This window comes from Protopterus annectens, chromosome 7.part0, assembly GCF_019279795.1.
Source record: "Protopterus annectens isolate FY-2018-M chromosome 7.part0, PAN1.0, whole genome shotgun sequence".
In the NCBI taxonomy this organism is placed as follows: Eukaryota; Metazoa; Chordata; order Ceratodontiformes; family Protopteridae; genus Protopterus; species Protopterus annectens.
Genome location: NC_056739.1, coordinates 590,523,142 through 590,543,608, shown reverse-complemented (window position 1 = coordinate 590,543,608; position 20,467 = coordinate 590,523,142). Strand labels below are relative to the sequence as shown.

The following is a 20,467-nucleotide window of genomic DNA, read 5'->3' as shown; positions in this document are numbered from 1 at the left end:
TTCGGGCCGACCGAGGACAGCGGACTACCCATATGTAAGGACTGCAGCAATGTGAGATGAAGAACATCGGCCCTGTAGCCTTTAAAAGCCTAGCCCACAGGATTACCCTAGCGTTGTGCCACCCAACCTTAGTTCCTAGTGCCCCTGTCAAGTAGAGCCACTGGAGTGATCCCGGGGTGAATTTTCTATTTCCCATCCACTCAAGATTTCTCTTGAAGAGGGGCAGTGAGGTGCTCTGCTTGACGTGTATGGGAAGTCTATTCCACAGCATAGGCAGTCTCTGGGTTATGAACCTGTCCCTCCAACATGTGCTGTTGATTGTGGTAATGAGGAGGAGGTCTCTGGAGTGTGTGGTGTGGAGGGATTGGGATTTCTTTAGATGTAGCATTTCTAACAGAGCTAGGTCAGACATGGCTTTGTAAGTCGAGCAGAGACTGCCTCTAAGTAGGCAATATGAGACAGAGAATAGTTGGAATTTTTTGAGTCTGTCCATATAGGACAAGTGTTTAAGGCCTAGGATCCTCTTTGTGAGGTACTTTTGCGGCCTCTCCGGTTGTTGCAAGTGTCTAGTGAGGTACATGCCAAATGGGGCACTGTACTTGATGAGTGGCCTAATGAGGGAAGAGTAGAGGGAGACAATGACCTCTTTCTTCCTGGATGCAAAACCCTGAGTAAGGAGATTGCCACTGTGGTCAGAAAGTCCTTCTATGTGGCACATGTGGTGGTCAAAATAGAGATTGCTGTCAACCTGTGTTCCTAGATCTCTTATAACGCCTTCTGTGTTCGGTGGACTACCATCGATGTGGTAATTCAAGGGAACCGGGTTTTTCCCAAAGGGGATGACAACACATTTTTTTGGCACTGAGCTTAAGGCCATGGTTCTGACACCAGTCATTGGTCTAATTGAGACCTTTCTGTAGGATGTCAACTTGGGGAGTTTATAATAGCTCCCAACTTGCAGTCGTCTGCGAACTTTGTCAGCCAGAGTTCCTTTGTGTTGTCCTGGACTTCAGAGAAGTAGATACCAAACAGGAGAGGACCCAGGACTGAACCCTGTGGGACTCCTCTCGTGACTGGTCAACAGTCTAACTTGGAGTCAGCTACTTTCACACTGTGGGTTCTATCTGTGAGTTAGTTTGCAACCCACCTAGTGATATAGGGGTTGATGCCAAGCTTAGTAAGTTTTTCTTTGATTCCTGAGTGGGGAATGGTATATCAAAGGCCTTGGCCAGATCAAGGTAGGCTGTATGAACCACCATGCCTTCATCCACAGCTCTGGTGACTGACTCAAAGAAGTCAACCAAGTTGAGCAGGCATGATCTACCCTTCACAAAAACAAACTGTGTAGGATCCAGAGATTGGAGGTTCCCTATATTCTTGTTTATTAGGTCCACGATGATGTGTTCCATAACTTTGCCTATCAGACTCGTCAGGCTAATGGGGCGATAGTTCCCGGGGTCTGCAGTCACTCCTCCCTTTTGGAGAGGGATGACTGTAGCAGTGTGCCATTCGGTGGGGACAAAGCCTGAGGTGAGGCTGTGATTGAACAGGGCACACAGGTGAGGTGCCAGTTCACTCTGTAGTTCATGTAGAACACAGCAGGGGATATTGTCAGGTCCCACAGAAGCTGTATTCTTGTCCTTAGACAGTGCTGTTTTAACCTGTGCAGCATTAATACTGAGTGCCTGGCAATCCACTGGTATTGTGGTCCTTTGGGGGGGGGGTAAAGTTGGCACTGAATCTGTCGGCCAGTATATTGGCAATATCTGTTGGCTCAGTATAGGAGGTACCATTGTGCAGTAGCTCATAGCAATCTGGTTATTGCCGTGGAGATTATTTACATAACTATAGAAAGCCTTGTGGTTGTCTTTACTATCTGCTGCAATTCTGTTTTCATAGCTAGCTTTAGAGGATTTGATGAGGGATCTCAACCTTTTGTTGAAGCTGATAAGGGAGTTTTTCCAGTCTTGGGACTTTACTTTAGTCCGCATCAGTTTCCTCCTTCTGTTGTAGAGTTTGTTTATGGCTGGGGGCACTGTACTGGCTTCTTTTTTTTGAGGAGAGTGTCTTGGTTCTGTTGGGTATGGCGAGAGCCATGCATTTGTGTACGTGTTCGTACAGTGCATTGGTGTATGATTCAGCGGTCATGCAACTATTCTCCATTTGCATGGGTGCCGTGAAGTTAGCCACCTCTGACTTTAGGAGCCCAAAGTTAGCTTTAGAGAAGTTTTTAATGGTGGTTACCTTTGTGGGGGCTGGGTGGGTGGGAGCGATGTGGATTTCCAAGGTGATTAGTTTGTGGTCGGATCTAACCAGGGTGGAGTTGACTACTGGTGTATAGCAATGGTCGCCCATGTTAGGAATGACCAGGTCAAGGATGGTGCTAGCTCTAGTGGGGATAAAAACGAGTTGGTCCAGGGCACTGGAATTAATGAATTCCAGAAAGCACTGGGCAAGTGTATTGGCACATGAGTAGTTTTCCCAGTTAATGGAGGGGTAGTTGAAGTCACCCAGTATGAGAGTGTTAGGGTGGACCCTAATATTCTCCAGGGTGCTTAGGAAGGAATATGGAGTGTGAGTCTTGGGACATGGTTGGGGACCTATAGCAGGCTACAACCTGAATTGCTGTCTTACGCAATGTTAGCTGCATCTGAAGTATCTCAGATGCGTTATGTTGGGCTACCAGTCTAGAGGTGTGCGTATCCTTTATGAATATAGAAACTCCACCGCCTTTGGAGCTTCGGTCCAAGTTCTGGGGCAGAAAGGTGTGGAATGAGTTATAGCCAGGTAGTGCAGGGGTGCTTTCTGCTGCCTTTAACCAGGTCTCTGTTACAGCACAAATGCTGATGTTCTCCATTTTAAGGAGTGCTTTGAGCAAGTGTATTTTGAGATTTAGACTTCTAGAATTGAGCAACATGACCCTCAGATTGCATTTGTTTGTAGCTGTTACAGTGGTAATTTGGTCTTTGGAACACAGCCTAAAAAGGCACTACTACATGGGTGGCAAGAGCCTTGACCAGTATCCAGAAGCCCAGGGGTGACAGATGCACGCAATCTCTGGCAAAGCATCACGGTCGATCAAGTGTTTAAAACCAACTATAATAACTGTAATTATGTTGGAAAAAGACCTTATCACAGTAAGACCTTATCACAGTAATACTTATTTTACTGTGACATTGACTTTCACGCATTTACAATTAACTATTACTAATTAATGTAATGTATCAATAAATAATGCTTTGCACACTGTTTAGCAGAATTTTAATGATGTCAGTGATCTTTATTAACAGAGACTTATAAGTGTGATCCAGTTTTCTCCGTTACTGCCAAAAAGTATTTTCTGACTAGATCATTTAATGAAAGCTTCTGAGTAAATGCCAAAAAAGTATTTTCAGAAAAAAAAAAACTATCAAGAAAAGTTTGACAAAAACAAAATACTGTAGCAGGAGTTTATATTTTTATCATAATAATGTATCGTTTTTACCTTGTACTTCATCATGGTGTTAGACAACCGCTACCTCCACCTTGCTGTCACATCCATATTTTACCTGTCCCTTCTTCCATAAATGGATATATGTTAGGACTTCAAACTGCCATAACACAGACATCATGCATACGCCAAATGGCACAATATCGAAGTGCCACAAAATTGAAAGTAAAACCATCACACAGTGCAAGTCAACATTTGTGCGAGATTGAAGTAGCTAAGATTAGGGCTTATCAGAGGGTGTGTAGTGCTGGGGGGGGGGGGCTTGTTCCCTGCAAAAACAAGTGTTTGCAATGTTTTTTTCTTTTGATGTTGTATCACTTTGATATTGAATCATTTTGCTTATATGGGACAAACAGCAAAATGTTGGTCTACATCTTACACCATGGTAGAATATAGGTACTGCTTCAAGTCTAGCAGAGTTAGTGGTGTTATCTTCTTAACTTTGCTTCCCCACTCCCCAATGAAATGTACCTCAATATGCTGTTACATGTTTATGCTCCAGCCAGTCCTAGCCTAAGGTGCTGCCACAGGTTGGGCAAATTAATCCAAGGAGAGCAGAAACAAACCTTCCTGGCCTTCAATGAGGAGCAGTGTTTTTCTTAAAGTTCCCACGCTCTCCATCCAGAATATCAAAGCTGACCATGGCCTCTTCCCATCCAACCATCACCTTGGCGGTCTTACGTCATGGATGCTAGTCAGATCCTGGTCATGGGCATTGCAGTCATGAGAACATCCTTTCATAAGGGATTCAACTTAGCTGGTTATACATATGCAGAAGAGCTTCCTAGAAAATGAAACAGTATTGCAGACACTGTAGCTTTGGACACATTTTAATTATGTATAATTTTTTTTTTTTTACAGAAATAGCTCTAGAGAGACAAATACCACATTACAGGGGTGACCTAGAGTGCAAACCATTACATATGCAGTACATCTTTATAACACGGTCTACAGTGAGCCTTGCAGTTAATATAAATCAGTAAGTATGTGGTACAAATCATATGGGGTAAACAGTAGTAAACACAGCAGTGTATAAAAGAAGTATATCATATATAAAACAATTTCTCAGAGGTAATAATTCTACAGTCTATTCTATTAAACAATGACCAATGTAAATGCAGTACAGACTGAAAGGTCATAAAACACAACATTAACAGGAAAACACATCTGAAGAAAGTAAAGAGATGTCTGAAAGCATGTAGAAGATGCACACTAATCTCCACAATCAAGGTTACAAACCCAGGTACCCTCGTGAAAGGACTCAGAATGAGATGGACTAAGTGCAGTAACACTGACAGATGCAATAAAATAGCATTTAGTTTTGTTGGCTATGCAGGTAATGTCTGACAAATGAGGGAGATGCAGTCTTATGTGAACTTATACTGAATTCACATTTAAAAAGGAATAATATGAAACTGCGCTATACTTTTGCACAGTTTGAGTAAATAACATCAGATTGATAAATAGTCTACATATCTGGGCACTTTTCAGAATGACACAATCAGTAATTGTACCTCTTATCCTCTGTTCATGAAAAGATTCTATGCACAGGTACATGAAGTGGAATGTTTGAGTAACTTGTAACACTAAATGACAGTTGGTGAAAAAAAAAAGTTTTTCCTTCCCAAACTCAGTGAATGTCCTGTGCTAGTTTAAGACAATGAGAAAAAGAATGAAAAGCTACAAAATGGATGACATCAGCACAGAAATGTTTATATTATCTCTGCCTTGAGCCAAGCAGTAATGTTAACATCTGAATTCCATAAATTCATATAAAATATATGAATATAAACGATTTATCAAATTATTTGAAGAACTAGGAGCCATATGCTCAAGTGAACTAACAAAGAATGTTGTAACCACCAGGTGTTTCTCAAGGGACAGACAGCACAATACTACGCTCTCAAATGCTCACTGTCTCCTCTCCAGTTCCAGGACAAACTGTGTGGAATGGTTTTAGTTCAAGGAATTCATCATTGCTTGTGCTTGCCTGAGTTCTGCAAAAGAAAAGGACCAAAGACATTAGATTCATACATGGAAGAATAAAAGTTAGAATGGCCAATATCATTAGACAGGAACAAAAAAAATTTGCTATTTTTAAAATATTCACTTTATAAACAAGCAATACCAGTAATCCAGTAGTGTACATATTTCAGAGTTAGATCTTAAAACAATGTTCATAAAGTATCTAAAAACATTGAGCCCGGGAAGTAAATACTCTATTTGATCTCCACACTAATAAGAGCTTGAATACTTAGTATCCATCCATTTATTTGAAAATAAGAAAAAGTACAACTATGAGGTATTTACCAATATGAGAAGGTCACGGAGACTCAATGTTATGTCCCAGGATGATTCTCCCATCTCACCAGCTGACATTCCTTCCCAAAGACAGGTTGCCTGTCCACTCCCTTATTTGTATTTTGTCTCACACTGGCCACTCTGACATCTCAGTATCATACCACTGGACAGCTTTAGTTTTACTAACATTTGTGCCCTTTGTCTCTAACTCCCTACCACTCTCTACAAGAGTCTTTTGTATAACAATGTATTTAAGGGCTGTTTGTAGCAAACTGAATAGATCTGAGGAAGTCTATTAGTAAGATGCAAGTGCTCCTCCTGACATTAATAAAGGCAAAGACATTCTGTTGCAATTACTAACTCTGGCCTTTTTTGCTCCTGTGAGCAGTATAAGACCACATAGAGCTTTAACCTTTAATTCACTTGATTGTCAGTTCCACAATTTATGCAAACTATGATACAACAGCCCCCATCGTGAGCATTAGTCCAACTTTTTTTTTGTAGTTGTAAAATTTAGGATTTAAGGATAATATTTGAATAGTCAGTACAAGATAAGCAGCAGGAAACTAAGAAAAAGAATTTGGGTAAACATTCAAGACTGTAATACAAGAATATAAAAATAAGTACTTCAGAGTAAACAAAAAACAGATAGGAGAAGTACTTGTTTGGAAAATTCTTGCTACATACTATTTACTCCTAGGAAAATACCGGATTCAGGTACAATGCAAAAACAATACCAATTACATACAAATTGCAACAGCTTAAAGGTTTGAGAGGAGGATGAGAAAAAGAGGAAGGAAGGAAGACTGTTTTATATTGTACGATGGAACATAACTCCATATTAAAAGAAGGAAAAAATTATGTACTAACTTCTGAGGAAAAAAAAAAGACAGTACAAGAAAGAAGAACACAAACAGAGAGGAAAGGAAAATTATAATTGGATTAATGGAGAAAACAAATACACAGCATGGCTAAAATGCCCACAGAGACATATGAACATACAATTGAGGTAATGGATGAATTTGAAATAGATAATACAGAAGCAAAATAAACTGCTAAATTAACTGATTTGTATATAATTTATTTTGTTGGTAAATGGGGTAGTGAACTGATCCTTTGGGGGGAGACAGTTCAGCCACTTGATGGGAATTCATGAGTTCTGCACTAAAATGTGTTAAAATATTTTTAAGTAAATGAGAATTAGGCAACTTGGTACATATTACTGTGCTAAATAATTGCAAAACTAATTACAACTTAAAAAAGACTGAGGTAAACTAGTGTGTGTACTTATAATGGAAGCTACAATTTCTTCCATTTCTGCCAACATGTGTGGATGACATTTATGCAGAGACACACAAAATACAATCTCCTATACTGAAACTGGCAGGGGTACCACCCAGTAGATTAAACCAGTCTTAAGTCACATTACATCAAAGGAGGAGGAAGAAGAGAAAAAAGAAGTTATGTCTTACCATAATGTTCCATCTGTGTTGTTGATCTTCATCCATTCATCACTGATGGGACAGAGTCCCCAGCTACCTTGTATTCCTTGAGTGGCCCTTATGGAAGAATATTCCTGACCACCATTGAGCCAAAAGAAGCTCTTCCCCTGGAGACCAGATCCAATTTGTAATGGGTAATAAAGTATGAGGAGAAGCCCATGTGGCTACTGCACATATATCATCCATGGATGCTCTAGAATGGAAGGCCACAAAGGTTGCCATTGACCTGGTTGAGTGAGCTTTGATTTTCTGTGGTATAGGCTTCTCTCATGATGATAAATGCAAAGTATGCAGACTCTAAGCCATTTAGATAATGCCACTTTTGAAACAGAATTTCCCATTTTAGGGCCAGAAAAGGAAATGAATAGCTGGTCTGATTTATGCATTGTCTTAGTCCTGTCCAGATAAAATCTCAGTTGTCTATGTACATCCAAAGAACGCAGACAGTATTCTCCTTTATTGGTAAAATTTGGGAAAAATACTGGAAGGTCAACAGTTTGATTAATGAAGAAATCCGAAATGACTTTGGGAAGAAAGGTTGGGTTCGGCCGGAGTGATACTCTGTCCTTGTGAAAGTCTAAATAGGGCCATTTAATGCATACAGCATGGAGTTCTGAAATGTGCCTAGCTGACGTGATGGCAACTAGAAAAAGGGACTTCCAAGATAAGAATATTCTGTCACATTTAGCTGCTGGCTCAAAGGGGGGGGGGGGGGGTTGAGTCAAAGACTGAAGAACTAATGTGAGGTTCCATGGTTCAATAAGTTGTTTGACTGGAGGCCTAATGTGAGATACTCCTTTTAGAAAGGTTTTGCATACCCGGTGTGTAATCAGGGGAGAATTTCCAAAACCATTATGAAAGTTTGAAATAGCAGCTAGATGTACTTGCGTGGTAGAGGCTGCAGCTCCAGTCTAGAAAAATGTTCAATTTGTTTAGATGGCATTTTCTGGTGGAGGGTTTGTGAGAGGCCAGGATAATATCACATACTGGAGAGGAAAGATTATCCTGCCTGTCGAATAGTGGAAGTGGAGAAACCAAGCTGTCAGCTTCAGACTGGTTAGGTTCGGATGACTCAGCCCTTGGGGGTGAGAAATCAGGTCTGGAGATGGATCCAGAATCCACAGTCGGCAAAATAAGTGAGGCCTGAGACAGGGGAACCATACTTGTCAAGGCCAATAAGGAGCTATGAGGATCACTTTGCTTTTCAACCAAAGAGCTTTCTTCATGAAATGGGGAATTAGAGGGATGGGGGGATAGGCATACAGACGTCCAGTGGTCCAGTTGTGGATCAGAGCATCCCTTGGGGACTCACCCTGTGGGAATTAGGGCAAAATAGCTGCTGCATTTGTGCTTTGATAGGAGGGCGAATAGGTTGCAGTAAGGCTGGCCCCAATGGCTGAATATTTTTGCCGCTATGCTGGAGTTGAGGGACCACTCATGAGGCAGGAGAATACATCTGCTCAGCTTGTCTGCAATCACGTTGGAATCCCCTGGGATATGCGTTGCTATCAGAAAGTGGTTGGAAGCCATCACCCACTACCAAATTCTTATGGCCTCTTGACATGGTTTCTCCTTGTTTGTTGATATACCAGACTACTGACATGTTGTCTGACTGAACTGCGATCGTCCCAGAAGGAAGAACAGATTGGGGTGCTTGCAACATTAAAAGTACTGCCCACAGTTCTAGAACACTGATAACCAGGTTGGCCTCCATTGTGGACCATGTGTCTTGGACTGTCATTCCCTGAAAATACCACCCCCCCCACCCTATCAGGGAAGCATCCATAGTCACAGTGGCTTTGGGTTGAGAGGGATGGAAAGGGTGGCTCCAACGTTCTGTCTCTGGCCTCATCCACCAAAGTAGGTCCTGTTTGCAACAACTGGTTATCTGAATCTGACAACACAGGGGGTGACAATTTGGGAACCGCTGAGATAACAGAAGCCATTGAAGTATTCTCATGTGAAGTTTTGCGAGGCACTATTGGTATGGCAGCTGCCATGGATCCTAGAAGCTGAAGGACTTCCTGTGCTGAGGGTGTGTATCCTCAATCTTTGTAATCTGTGGTCTGGCAGGGATACAAGACAGGAGTGGGTGTCGATAACTGCTCCTGTGAACTCTATGGGCTGGGTTGGTGTAAGGTTGGATTTCTCCCAACTTATTGTTACCCCCAACAGTCTCGCCAGGGAAAGAGTGTATTTCAAGGCTGTTACCAGACGATGCTTGGCGGGGACGGTAAGAAGCCAATCATCCAAATATGTAAACACCTGGAATCCTTGCAGTCTCAAGTGAGCTGTGACCACTGCCATGCACTTGAACACTCTGGGGGCAGTAGAGAGTCCGAATGGCAGTGCACGAAATTGGTAGTGATTGCCTCCTAGCTGGAAGCGAAGTAGTCTCCTGGAGTGTTTGTCCATTTTGATTTGGTAATACGCATCCTGGAGATCCATGGAGTACATCCAATCGCCATTTCCCAGAAATGGGAGAATGGACTGAACCATGACCATCCGGAATTTCGTTTGAGTGACAGACTTGTTTAAATTGCTGAGATCCAAAATTGGTCCCCAGTCTTCTGTCTTTTTTGGCACTCAAAACAACCTAGAGTAGAATCCAGAACCTAGAGTAGAATCCAGATCCACATTGGTCTGGTGGGACTGCTTGGACGACTCTTTTTTGACACAGCTTTTTTATTTCTAAAGCTGCTTCTTCTCTTTGACCAGGTGGAACATCGGGAAGTCTTGTAGGGTGTTTTGGATAAACACTGAGGGGAATGGTGTAGCATCTGGTTATAATCTTATGCACCCAATGGTCGGTAGTTATTGATTGCCAGGCAGTGTGGTGCAGAGAGAAATGTCCCCCAACTGCTTCCAGAGGAAAGCAATTGGGCCGCTCTTCAGGAGCACTGTTAGGACTATCCAGAGAAAGAATCTCTGGGTCCCTGGTTACGTGGGACCCCTCTGCCCTTGAGGGAATACTTGCCACGTGCGTCATGAAAAGGACCCTGAGACTTTTTGTGCCACAACTTTCCACTCCTCTGGTTCCTGGAAGAGGAACGCTGTGGGGTGGAAAAGCATATACCTACAGCAGACAGGGTCTTGCCATCCTTCTCACACCTGGCTAGAGTGTCTTTCACTTTAGGGCTGAACAGGGAAGATGCTTCAAATGGAGTGTTCAGGAAGGAAGACTTAAAAGGGTCTGCAACATCACAAAGGCGCATCCAGACATTCCGTCTCATAACTATGCCTGAACCCGCAAGCTCTGGCCGCCCCTTCGGTTGCATGTGATATTAATCTCATGGAGGAGTTAGTGATGGATTCTAGGGTTGTGAGCTGTGAGACAACTTTGTCACTTACCTCATCAGACACCTGTCCTGAGAGAGTTCCACAGAGTTTGGAGATTAAGTCTGTTTGGAGTCTCATAAAATGTGCTAAATAATTCAATTCAAGGACCATATGGTAAAGGTCGATGAAGCAAAGACTCACTTCCCTAATCTGTCCACTGCCTGGGACTCCCTGTTGGGTGGGTGAACAGTCTGACTCTCTTTGGCAAGTTCCTTTTTTGTGGCCGCCGCCACCACAGCATCAACTGGTAAATCCTTAGACCAATGCGGGCTCTCCTTGGGAGGGGATAGGGTCTTGTCTGGTCTCCTACAGATTGGCTCAACAGAATCAGGATTCTTCCAAGTGCACTGCACCATGAGTTGGACTAACTCGTCTGCAGGTGGGGTCACCTAAGATGTACATGACCGGGCATGGAAAGCCTGCAGAAAGACGGACTCCTCGGAGGAAGGGTTGGTGGATTTCCAGTCACTCCTCTGTTTCAGCATTTCAAGGATGTCCCCAAAGGAGACATCATTAGTAGGTGACCGTGGGGACCCTTCCCCTTCATCATAATCCATATCCTCTGTCAGAAATTCTTCAGGGAAGTCTATGTGCTTCCTCTTGCATGATGTCTTCTGTGGTGGCTCTTCTGAGAAGGACTCAGAAGAACGGGCCCCCTGCAACAGGGTTTCCTGTGGCTCTCATGCCTGGTGTCCCAAGGCAGTGGCTTGTGTCAGCTGCAGCTCAGGAGGATGGGATATCTGGGGTTTCGATGCCGGAGGCATGCTTCCAGAAGCAAGTGCCTTCTCCATCGCACAGAAAGCAGGTCCGCCTGAAGAGGGATGGGAGCCTGGAACCGAGAAGGACCACCTCAGAACCGGGGTCACACCCTGCTCCGCCAAACCAGCTCCTGAGCAAGGAGCCTCAATAAGGATTGGTGCCGACAGAACCCCTGGCACCATGGACAGAACTGTAGAAACACTTGGAACCATACTCAGGGCCAAACAGTCTGCAGCCCAATCCTGAACTTGAGAAAGGTTCGGTTCCAAAGAGACCGATGACCAAAGGGATGGTTCCGGGGCCACAGTGAGGTCCACTACTGGCACCAAAACATAGGGTGCCGAGAAGGACATCGGAGAAAGAGACTTTGAAACCTGCAAGGTCAAAGAAGGAGAATAGGATGGAGTCCTTGGCAGAAACAGTCTCAGGTCCGGCAAGTGGATGGGTAGAGTGGGTATAGCCCCTGGCTGTCAGCAGCTGACCCACAAGGTGCACCACATCAAGTTCTGAAAGGCTCCCGGTGGATCTAGTGGATACCCCCAATGGGGAGTCTGGTCGCTGTAGGAAGGGACTATATATTTGTCCTAGAAAAGAGTCCACTGACAGGGAGTATCGGGTCTGCGCACTGGTGTCCAGCAGCTCCACTGTCTCTAGTTTGGAGACAGGAAGCAGTGGGGCAAATACAGGGGTAATGGGCATCATAGACAGACTCGGTGCCATAAGGGCACTCGGTACCGGAATGGACAAGGATGGCTCAGTCACAAAAGGAGTCGAAGTGATAGGTACCGAAGGTATGCTCGGTTCCAAAGCGGCATTCAGTGCCAAAGAGGATAAAAAAGGTTTTGAAATATCAATCGTCAGTGCCGTAGATGATGTTGGTGCTGAAAGGGGTGTTGAACGTGGCATAGAAGTTGACGGAACCATGGTTGGTGCAGTAGAAATTGACCTGAGTTCTGAAGATACCTTAGGTATTTTAGACCTGGCAGAGTTGCCCAAATCACTGGAGGGTGAAGAGGCTAACAGTGTGGTCTTTTCCTATCTTTTCTGAGGGGGGGGGGGCCCTCCATCGCAGAAAGAGCCTCTGAAAAGGGCATCTTAAGGAGACCCTTCAGAATTAACTTATTTTTGCACTCACTCAAAGTACGCTGACTGAATCCTTTACAAATAGTACATGGGGCTGCACCGAGAGATGGGGCACCCCCAAACAATACACACAATTGTCATGCAAGTCACTATTTGGCATTTTCCTACTACAAGTGAGACACTGCTTAAAACCAGATGTAACTTTCTTTTCAGACATCATGACACACAGAGACACTGACAGGTTAAAAGAGGGAAAAAAAGGAGATATTTTTTTTTGCTATAGAGAAAAGGAAAACTAAATACCACTGATGATATTTAAGAAATACCACAAAGGCTAGGGAGAAAGGCCATACCACCAATGGTACCAAGACTACCAAAAGGTAAAGAAGGTAAGGGCTAGCGATAGATCAAGATATGTATGAAATTAGAAATATGACAGAAAAATAAACTGAAACACAGTGAAATTCAGACAAGTCAAAAAGTTGAACTTCGCTTGAGAGCTGGCTGGAACATGGCTTTATGGCTATGCGGCAAACGAGATATGAGGTAACTGGGAGAAGGGTACTATGGACTGGTGCGAGCTTGGTATAAGGCCACTCGGTTCCGAGGATGGAACCGACATCCCATCAGTGATGAACAGAATGATGATTAACATCATCAGAGGTACCCATTATATGCCTGCTAAGATTGTTCAGTACATAGTACTGTGGAATATTTGTTACTCACAGACCATCAGAAATCTTCTTAAACATAATCAGACAGGTTTAGTGCCAAAATCAAATAGGATGTATGTTAAATAATAAGCAAGATAATATGAAATATAAAGTTTCTAAATAACTGGTGGCAAAAGGAAATGAACTGTTCAACACAAAACCAAATAAACAGTTTAGAAAAAACTTAAGCAGGAAGTGTGTGGTGTGAAAACAGTCACAGGACAGGGAATATGGTTAAAGGCTGCTGGTTAATTGGTGGGGTGACAAAGGAGGAAAAAGAAGAAAAGCTATCCCTCAAACACAGATGGTGGGGAGCAGCAAGTAAGAAGAAAAGTGCAAGAATGAATGAGGATGATATACTTTGAATAGTAGAATAAAAAAATCTAATGAAAGATACCCTATTATAACCAATGAGATAAATGTGGACAGAGTAAAGGATAACAGAATAGCAGCACCAATGCCTCTTAAAGAATGGAAATGAATACCATGGGAAGAAAAGAGATTTGTTTCACAAAACTCAACTTTGATAAGGGAAGACCGATGGCTTTGGCAAACATATGAAACACAAGCTACTGGCAGTACAGTTTTGTTAACTAATTAACCATTACATATTGGAAAGAAACTAGTCCGCTTGCAGTTCAAGAAAGAAGTAGTCACAATATGACAGGAAGAACAGCAGCTTTACTACTGAATACTAGACACCCATGGTTTGCATACTGTGCATTAAACAGGAATGTACTTTAACTAGTAATGAGGCATCTAAACAAGGAGCAGCAATCGAAAAAAGAAAAAAAGGAAATGGTTTATTCATTTCAGATGCTCATGAAGTAGTGAAGCACTAAAGAATTATGACCCAACGATGTAAAAGGAAATGAACAGGTTACAAACTAGGGAATACAGGAATCTGTAAGAGTGACTACATCACCAATGTTTAACATACAAACAGTACTGTGCAAGTAATAAAGAAAATGGTGAAACATGAAATTCTCAAATTCTCTTCAAAAAAATGTTGACTTTTTTTTTTTTTTGCAGTTTTGGTCCCCTACATCCTCTGATATGGAAGGGCCACACTCCACACCCATGCTACTTAGTATTGAGATTGTTGTTCCTAAGAATTTTTCATCATCATCATCATCATCATCATCATCATCATCATCATCCCCTTTTTCCCATTTACATGGGGTCGGGGTATCATATTAACTGTCGCCAACTCTCTCGATTCAGTGCCACTCTCCTGACTTCTTCAACACTCATGCCTGCCTGTCGCAGATCTTCTTTCACACAATCCATCCACCTCTTTGTTGGACGCCCTCGTTTCCTCTTACCTTCTTCCTGTCTGTCCCAAATCTCCCTCACCAAATTGTCTTCTGCTTTTCTACACATGTGCCCATAGCATCGTAACCTGTTTTCTTTGATCTTTTCTGCAATTGGAGCTACTTTGGCTTCTGCTCTTATGTCCTCATTTCTTCGCCTGTCCCGCAGTGTGCATCCTACCACCTTTCTCAGGCACTTCATTTCCATCACCTCTAGCTTCTTCAACTGTTCTGCCTTTACTGCCCAGGTTTCTGTACCATACAGTAGTACTGGTCACACCACTGTCTTGTACACCTTACTTTTCAGCTTCTTTGGCATTCTTCTGTCATATATTACACCTGATACTCTATGCCAGTTGGCTGCAGCCCCTCTGATTCTAGCTTTGACCTCTTCATTCAGACTACCCTTCTCCTCAACCACCCCTCCCAGATACTTGAAGCAGTTTACCTGTTCCACTATCTCCCCATCTATCTCTATTCTCAGCTTCTTCTGATTTCCCCAATCTGCTGCCATTACCACTGTCTTATCTGTGCTTAGTTTCATCCCATGTGCCTTCAGATTTGCATTCCATTCTCCTATCCTTTGCTGAAGTTCTAGATCAGAGTCTGCCTGTACTGCCACATCGTCTGCATACAGCAGCTTTGTTGCTCTGACCCCTCCAACCTGTTTTGCTGATGTAGTCCATTACCAGTATGAACAGCAGTAGGCCCAGAGCTGAACCCTGGTGTACACCCACTCCCACTGGGAACCCCTCAGTGAGGCCGAGTCACTGGGTCCTTGTACATAGCCTGTACTAATTCTACCAATGTTTCTGGGACTTCAAACCACCGCAGTACTGCCCAGATCAGCTTTCTTGGGACCTTGTCATATGCTTTCTCCAAGTCTAGGAAAGCCCAGTTTGACTCTCTCCTCTTCTCTAGTTTCTTCTCAAGTATCTGTCTCAATGCAAATATCGGGTCAATTGTGCTGCATCCTGATCTGAATCCGAACTGTTCATCTCCCATCTTACATTCTACTATTCTGTGTATCCGTTTATCAATCACCCTCTCCAGAACTTTCATGCAATGTGGTAGGAGTTTGATGCCTCTGTACTGTCCACAGTTGTGTATGTCCCCTTTGTTCTTGTACACTGGCACGAGTATGCTTATTCTCCAGTCATCTGGAATATGCCTTTCTCTCCACACTGCAATTAGTACCCACAGGAGCCATTTCTCCCCTAGCTCACCCAGCATCTTTATCATATCTGCTGTGACCTCATCTGAGCCTGCTGCTTTCCTTGACTTCATTTTCCTTAGTGCTGCTCTTACTTCTTCTAAGCTGGGCTCCTCTTCTACTCTCATTGTAGGCTATTTCTGGGGCAGTACCGCTTCTGTGGGGTTTTCTTCATTCAGAAGCTGCTGGAAATACTCCTTCCATCTGCCTTTGATGTCCTGTGGGCTGGTGAGCAGGTTGTTACTGGAATCCCTTACGAAGGGTGTCTGATTATCTTCTTTATCTTTCTGTCTTTGCCTTGCAACCTGGTATAGTTTCTTTGTGCCCCTTACTGAGTCACTTTCCAGAAGCTGATAGAGTGCCTCTAATGCCCTATTCTTTGCTATTGCAACTTCTTTCTTAGTTTCTTTGTTAGCCAACCAGTAGTCCTTCCTAGCTTGGTCAGTCTTTTCAATCTCCCACTTCTTCCTGCACTCCTCCTTTCTTTTGATTACTTCCTGCACTTGTGCATTCCACCACCACCTTTCCTTATGTACCTTATTTCCATACCTGGCTCGGCCACATATCTTTTCTATAGTCCTAACACATGCTGTTTTTAGGCGCTGCCACTCTTCTTCAACTCCACCTATTTCCTCCTCTTCTTGGGGTGCTAGAGCCCTGAGTAATTCCTTGAACTGCTGTACTTTCTCTCCAGTCAACTTCCAGGTCTTCAGCCTGGTCTCTGTTGACCTTAGAGCCTTCTCTGACCACTGCTTTCATCTGTTTGTGGCAACTACTGGTTTATGCTGTGAACCGAATGTTTCACTGGGGATGACATTGCAATCATGGATTCTACCCCAGTGCCTTTTCCTTATTAGAAGGAAGTCTACCTGAGTTGCATGTTGGGTACTCTTGTATGTGATCTTGTGACTGTCTCTCTTTCTGAACCATGTGTTGGCTACTATCAAGCCATTTGCCAGACAGAAGTCTAGAATGGCTTCTCCTTCTTTATTCCTATTGCTCCACCCATGTGGACCCAGGCAGTCCTCATATCCTGTTCTGTCTGTCCCGATATGTGCATTTAGGTCACCCATTATCAACACCAATTCATGTTGTCTTGCTTTATATAGTAGCTCCTAAGAATTTTTCAAGACACGGCAAATTCAGAATTCATAAGTAAGCAACATTATTCGCATTTTTTTGTGTTTGTACTTTTGAGTGCCAAACACTTCTACAGGGTGTCAAACTTCAGCCTTGCTCCCTGTAAGGGCATATACATGTGCAGACAGTAGTAAATAAGATAGATTGCAAACAGTAATAGAATGAACTCACCATGCAGCACAGACTCAGTAATAGAATGAACTCACCATGCAGCACAGACTCCTTTCTCTAATGAAGCTAGAAAAGACATAAGGGGAGTCTTTCAAGATCTAAGACAGCAAGATGTCTTTCAAAGAATTTGTTCCAAAACAATTTCTCCATATGTGGTCAGTCAGAAAGCCAAATGGTACTCAGAGACTTTCCACTGATCAAGAATTCCTTGGTGCATTGGTGGCTCATTGGTGGAATTTTCTTTTACCAACTCGAGAGACCTTAGTTTGATTCCCAGCCCAAGGCAGAATGGCATTTATTGGGGGTGGGTTTGGCATATTGGTTAAAGGTTTCCACCTCATAGACACAAGGTAAAGGATTTTAATCTGATCACAGGTTATTGGCTAGGCTTAAAATTGCCCTTCAGGGCAGTTAGTCTAGTATTCACCTATGAACAGAGTTGCACTAACATTCATTGTGGTAGTTTTTGCCCTTCCGAAAAATAGCAAATGGGTGCTGCCAAAGACAAACTTTTTATTTTTTTCTTGAACTATCAAATGGATTTTGATTAGTTTTAGTCCATCAAGATATGAAGTACAAATGTACCTTTACTGTGAATGTAAAAAATATACTTGGATAGCAGAGACTTTAAAGATTTACTTTATCACATATGTTCTATCTATTCAGAGAACGTAGTCTATTTATTTTTGTCTGTTAACATGGATAGTGGGTTGATCCAATGGGATTCTTTTCAGCCATGCCCAAAATCCAATTTACAAAAATAAAAATAGTTATTTGACAAGGTTGAGATTACTAAAACAAACGTAGTCAGGTAACAGAAGCAGAATATTTAACAGACAAGAGAATTATGTGCAGGCCTCCAATCATAACCAGCTGATATGTTCAAGACATAGATGCCAAGAAATTCACTTCCACAGCAAAGCTCGAGAGGTAAATCTTGGCATCCTTGTCAAAAACACATAAAAAAGTTATGATCAGTGACCCAATAATAATTCTTTGAAGTGCATGGAGCTTTTATCAGCTGCCAGTTACAGAAAAAAAAGTGTAGAAGTCGGAAGTGTTCCAAGCCGGCAAAGCAGTTAGCCCTTCTGCAGAAAAAATTATTTTAAAAGTTATTAGACACTTTGTTCAGTCACACATTTGTGGCAAAATCAAGTTCTAACTGCTTTTTAAAGCTGTCTAACCTTCTGCTACTGTTTTTTGCTGGCTGGCACTGTCCACTGTTAGTCACTAGCATGAGATTTGTCTTTAAAATCACAAGTTTATCTTTTTTTCTGTCTTTAGAGCACAGTCACAGTGTTCCATGCACTGCAAGTAAATAGTGAATACTAGGGTGTTACAAACTAAAAAAATACTAAGGCAGTAAAATACAGGAGAGAAGTTCATATACAAAACATGTCTGCCCAAATGGTGTTCAGTAATGATTTCAATGAAGTAAATACTGGCAGATCTGTGTGATATTAGTAGGCAAGAAGAACACAACATAGTAGCTAAGAAAGAGGTTAAGGCCATGAAAGGAATAAGGGGTGACGAAATTAATCCTGAATGGAAATGTTATAGTAAGGAAAGAAAAAAAGAGGGTTAAAGTATAGATAGAGATAAAGGAAAATCAGAAGACTATAAAGGTATTGGCCAATGTAGAAAGTGGTTCAGAGAGGAGAAAAGGGAGCAGCGAGAAGGAGAGTAACAAGGCAAGTACAACATAATGGCAGCTAACAGTACAACCATTAAATCTGAGAACAGGCTAATTATTCAGGGAAATAGGAAAATGGATGGGGAAGGGTAAACAAGTTAAGTGTTAGAAGACACTAGTTTGTTTCTAGCACTTATAAATTAAGAATCTGAGCATACCTCTCAACTGTCCAGATTTTCACAGAATTTCCAGATTTGTGCCTCACATTTTTGGTCTTTTCTTCAAATTCTGTGTTTTTTCTAGCAAATCATTGAGGACTGATGTCACTAAATGATATCATACATTTGAGTTTTAGACTTCTAATCCTTAACAAAATCCAAGCTAACACAAAACATGTTATTCTATCAGGCTAATGCAAACATGCCATTCTATCAGCTTTCTACGTTTATAAGATCAATATTTGCAATCTGTCTCCATTTTTGAGCCTTTGTTTCCCCAGCATTTTTGGGTATGTCCAGATTTCTTACACTAAGAGGTTGAGAGGTATGTTTGAGGTGAAAAATCCCCAGATATCATGAACAAGGAGACTCCCACTTAGATACTTAATTTGTTTCTACAGGAGGGATATCAAACTAGTTCACACACAGCACAAACCCTACCCAATGCAGGCAGTGAAGATGTTCAATCATGCACTCTCTGATTATCCACTTTATCCTACTAAGGGATGTGAGAGTAGCCACATGCACAATAAACCTGTGTGGGGTAAAGCAAGTAGTAGGAAAATGAATGAATTTAAGAAAGAATGAATGAATAAGAATTAAAACCTGGAAATGATACATTGTACTACTCATTAATATGACGTCTCACTTCTTCTCATTTCACAGAGTAACAGGACATGGTTAGCCAAATTTTGTCCTATTACTATGTGAGGTAAGCAGCTGATAGCTGCTCTGAGTAAATGATCTCAGTAGTTATCAGGAGATCATGAGTTATTTGACTAGAGAGGTCAACAGAAGCAGGTTCTTCAATTTTTATGGACAATCTTGTTCTGTGGTTAGCACTACACATTGGCCACAGCAGCAATCCATTTTTGTTTTTCTATTACATGTACAACAGTGACATGGATAGTGAAAGTTTTGAATGGCAAAAGGAAGTTGAAATATTTTACTGCAGCCATTATTTCTTTCACTTTCTTCATGATTACACACTAGAAGTGATCTCCAGGTTGCTGTCTTTTGCTGAGAGCCTGTGTGTGGAAGCAAACTGTGAAACCAAAAGACCGTTATATGATCACAATTAAATGGTCATTGGTATGACCTGTTGAGGGTTGAGGGCAGTGGTTTTGTATATGACAAGAACAAAGTGAAAAGGCATTACTGTGATTATTAATGTTTCCACTTTCACCAGAAACTAATACCAGATGGGTACAAATAATGAGGCTGTCATTTTGAAGGGTGGGGTGGCAGGTTGTGTGTGAAAGCATGGGATAGTTATATGATCACTGTTAAGGCTTAATCTGGGGCATCTTATGTATATGTGAGCAACAAACTGAAATACATTATTGTGGCCATTATGTCCTCCACTTTCTTCTCAATCAGACAGCAAATGCATAAACAGAAAATAGAAGTTATGTACTTACCATAACGTTCCATGTGGAGTGTTCATCTCGCCTTTGTTCTTACACATGGGTTCGGAGCCGATCCTCGGCTCCGTCGCCTCTTGCAAGCTCTGCATCGAGAAGAAGCTCGAGACAATCTAATACCCACAATCCCCCTCTGCCTTTACCTCAGATCTAGTTTGCAAGCAAACC

General features: G+C 42.2%; 1 protein-coding gene across 1 annotated transcript in view; it reads right to left on the bottom strand.

Moving 5' to 3' along the window:
- Positions 1 to 4,304: 4,304 nt before the first annotated feature.
- COMMD4 (COMM domain containing 4) overlaps positions 4,305 to 20,467 on the bottom strand; it is a 335,308-nt gene continuing 319,145 nt past the window's right edge. The window contains exon 8 of the mRNA XM_044077180.1: positions 4,305 to 5,487. Within this exon, the coding sequence (XP_043933115.1) occupies positions 5,447 to 5,487 (41 nt within the window). The 3' untranslated portion in view covers positions 4,305 to 5,446. The remainder of the gene's footprint in view (positions 5,488 to 20,467) is intronic.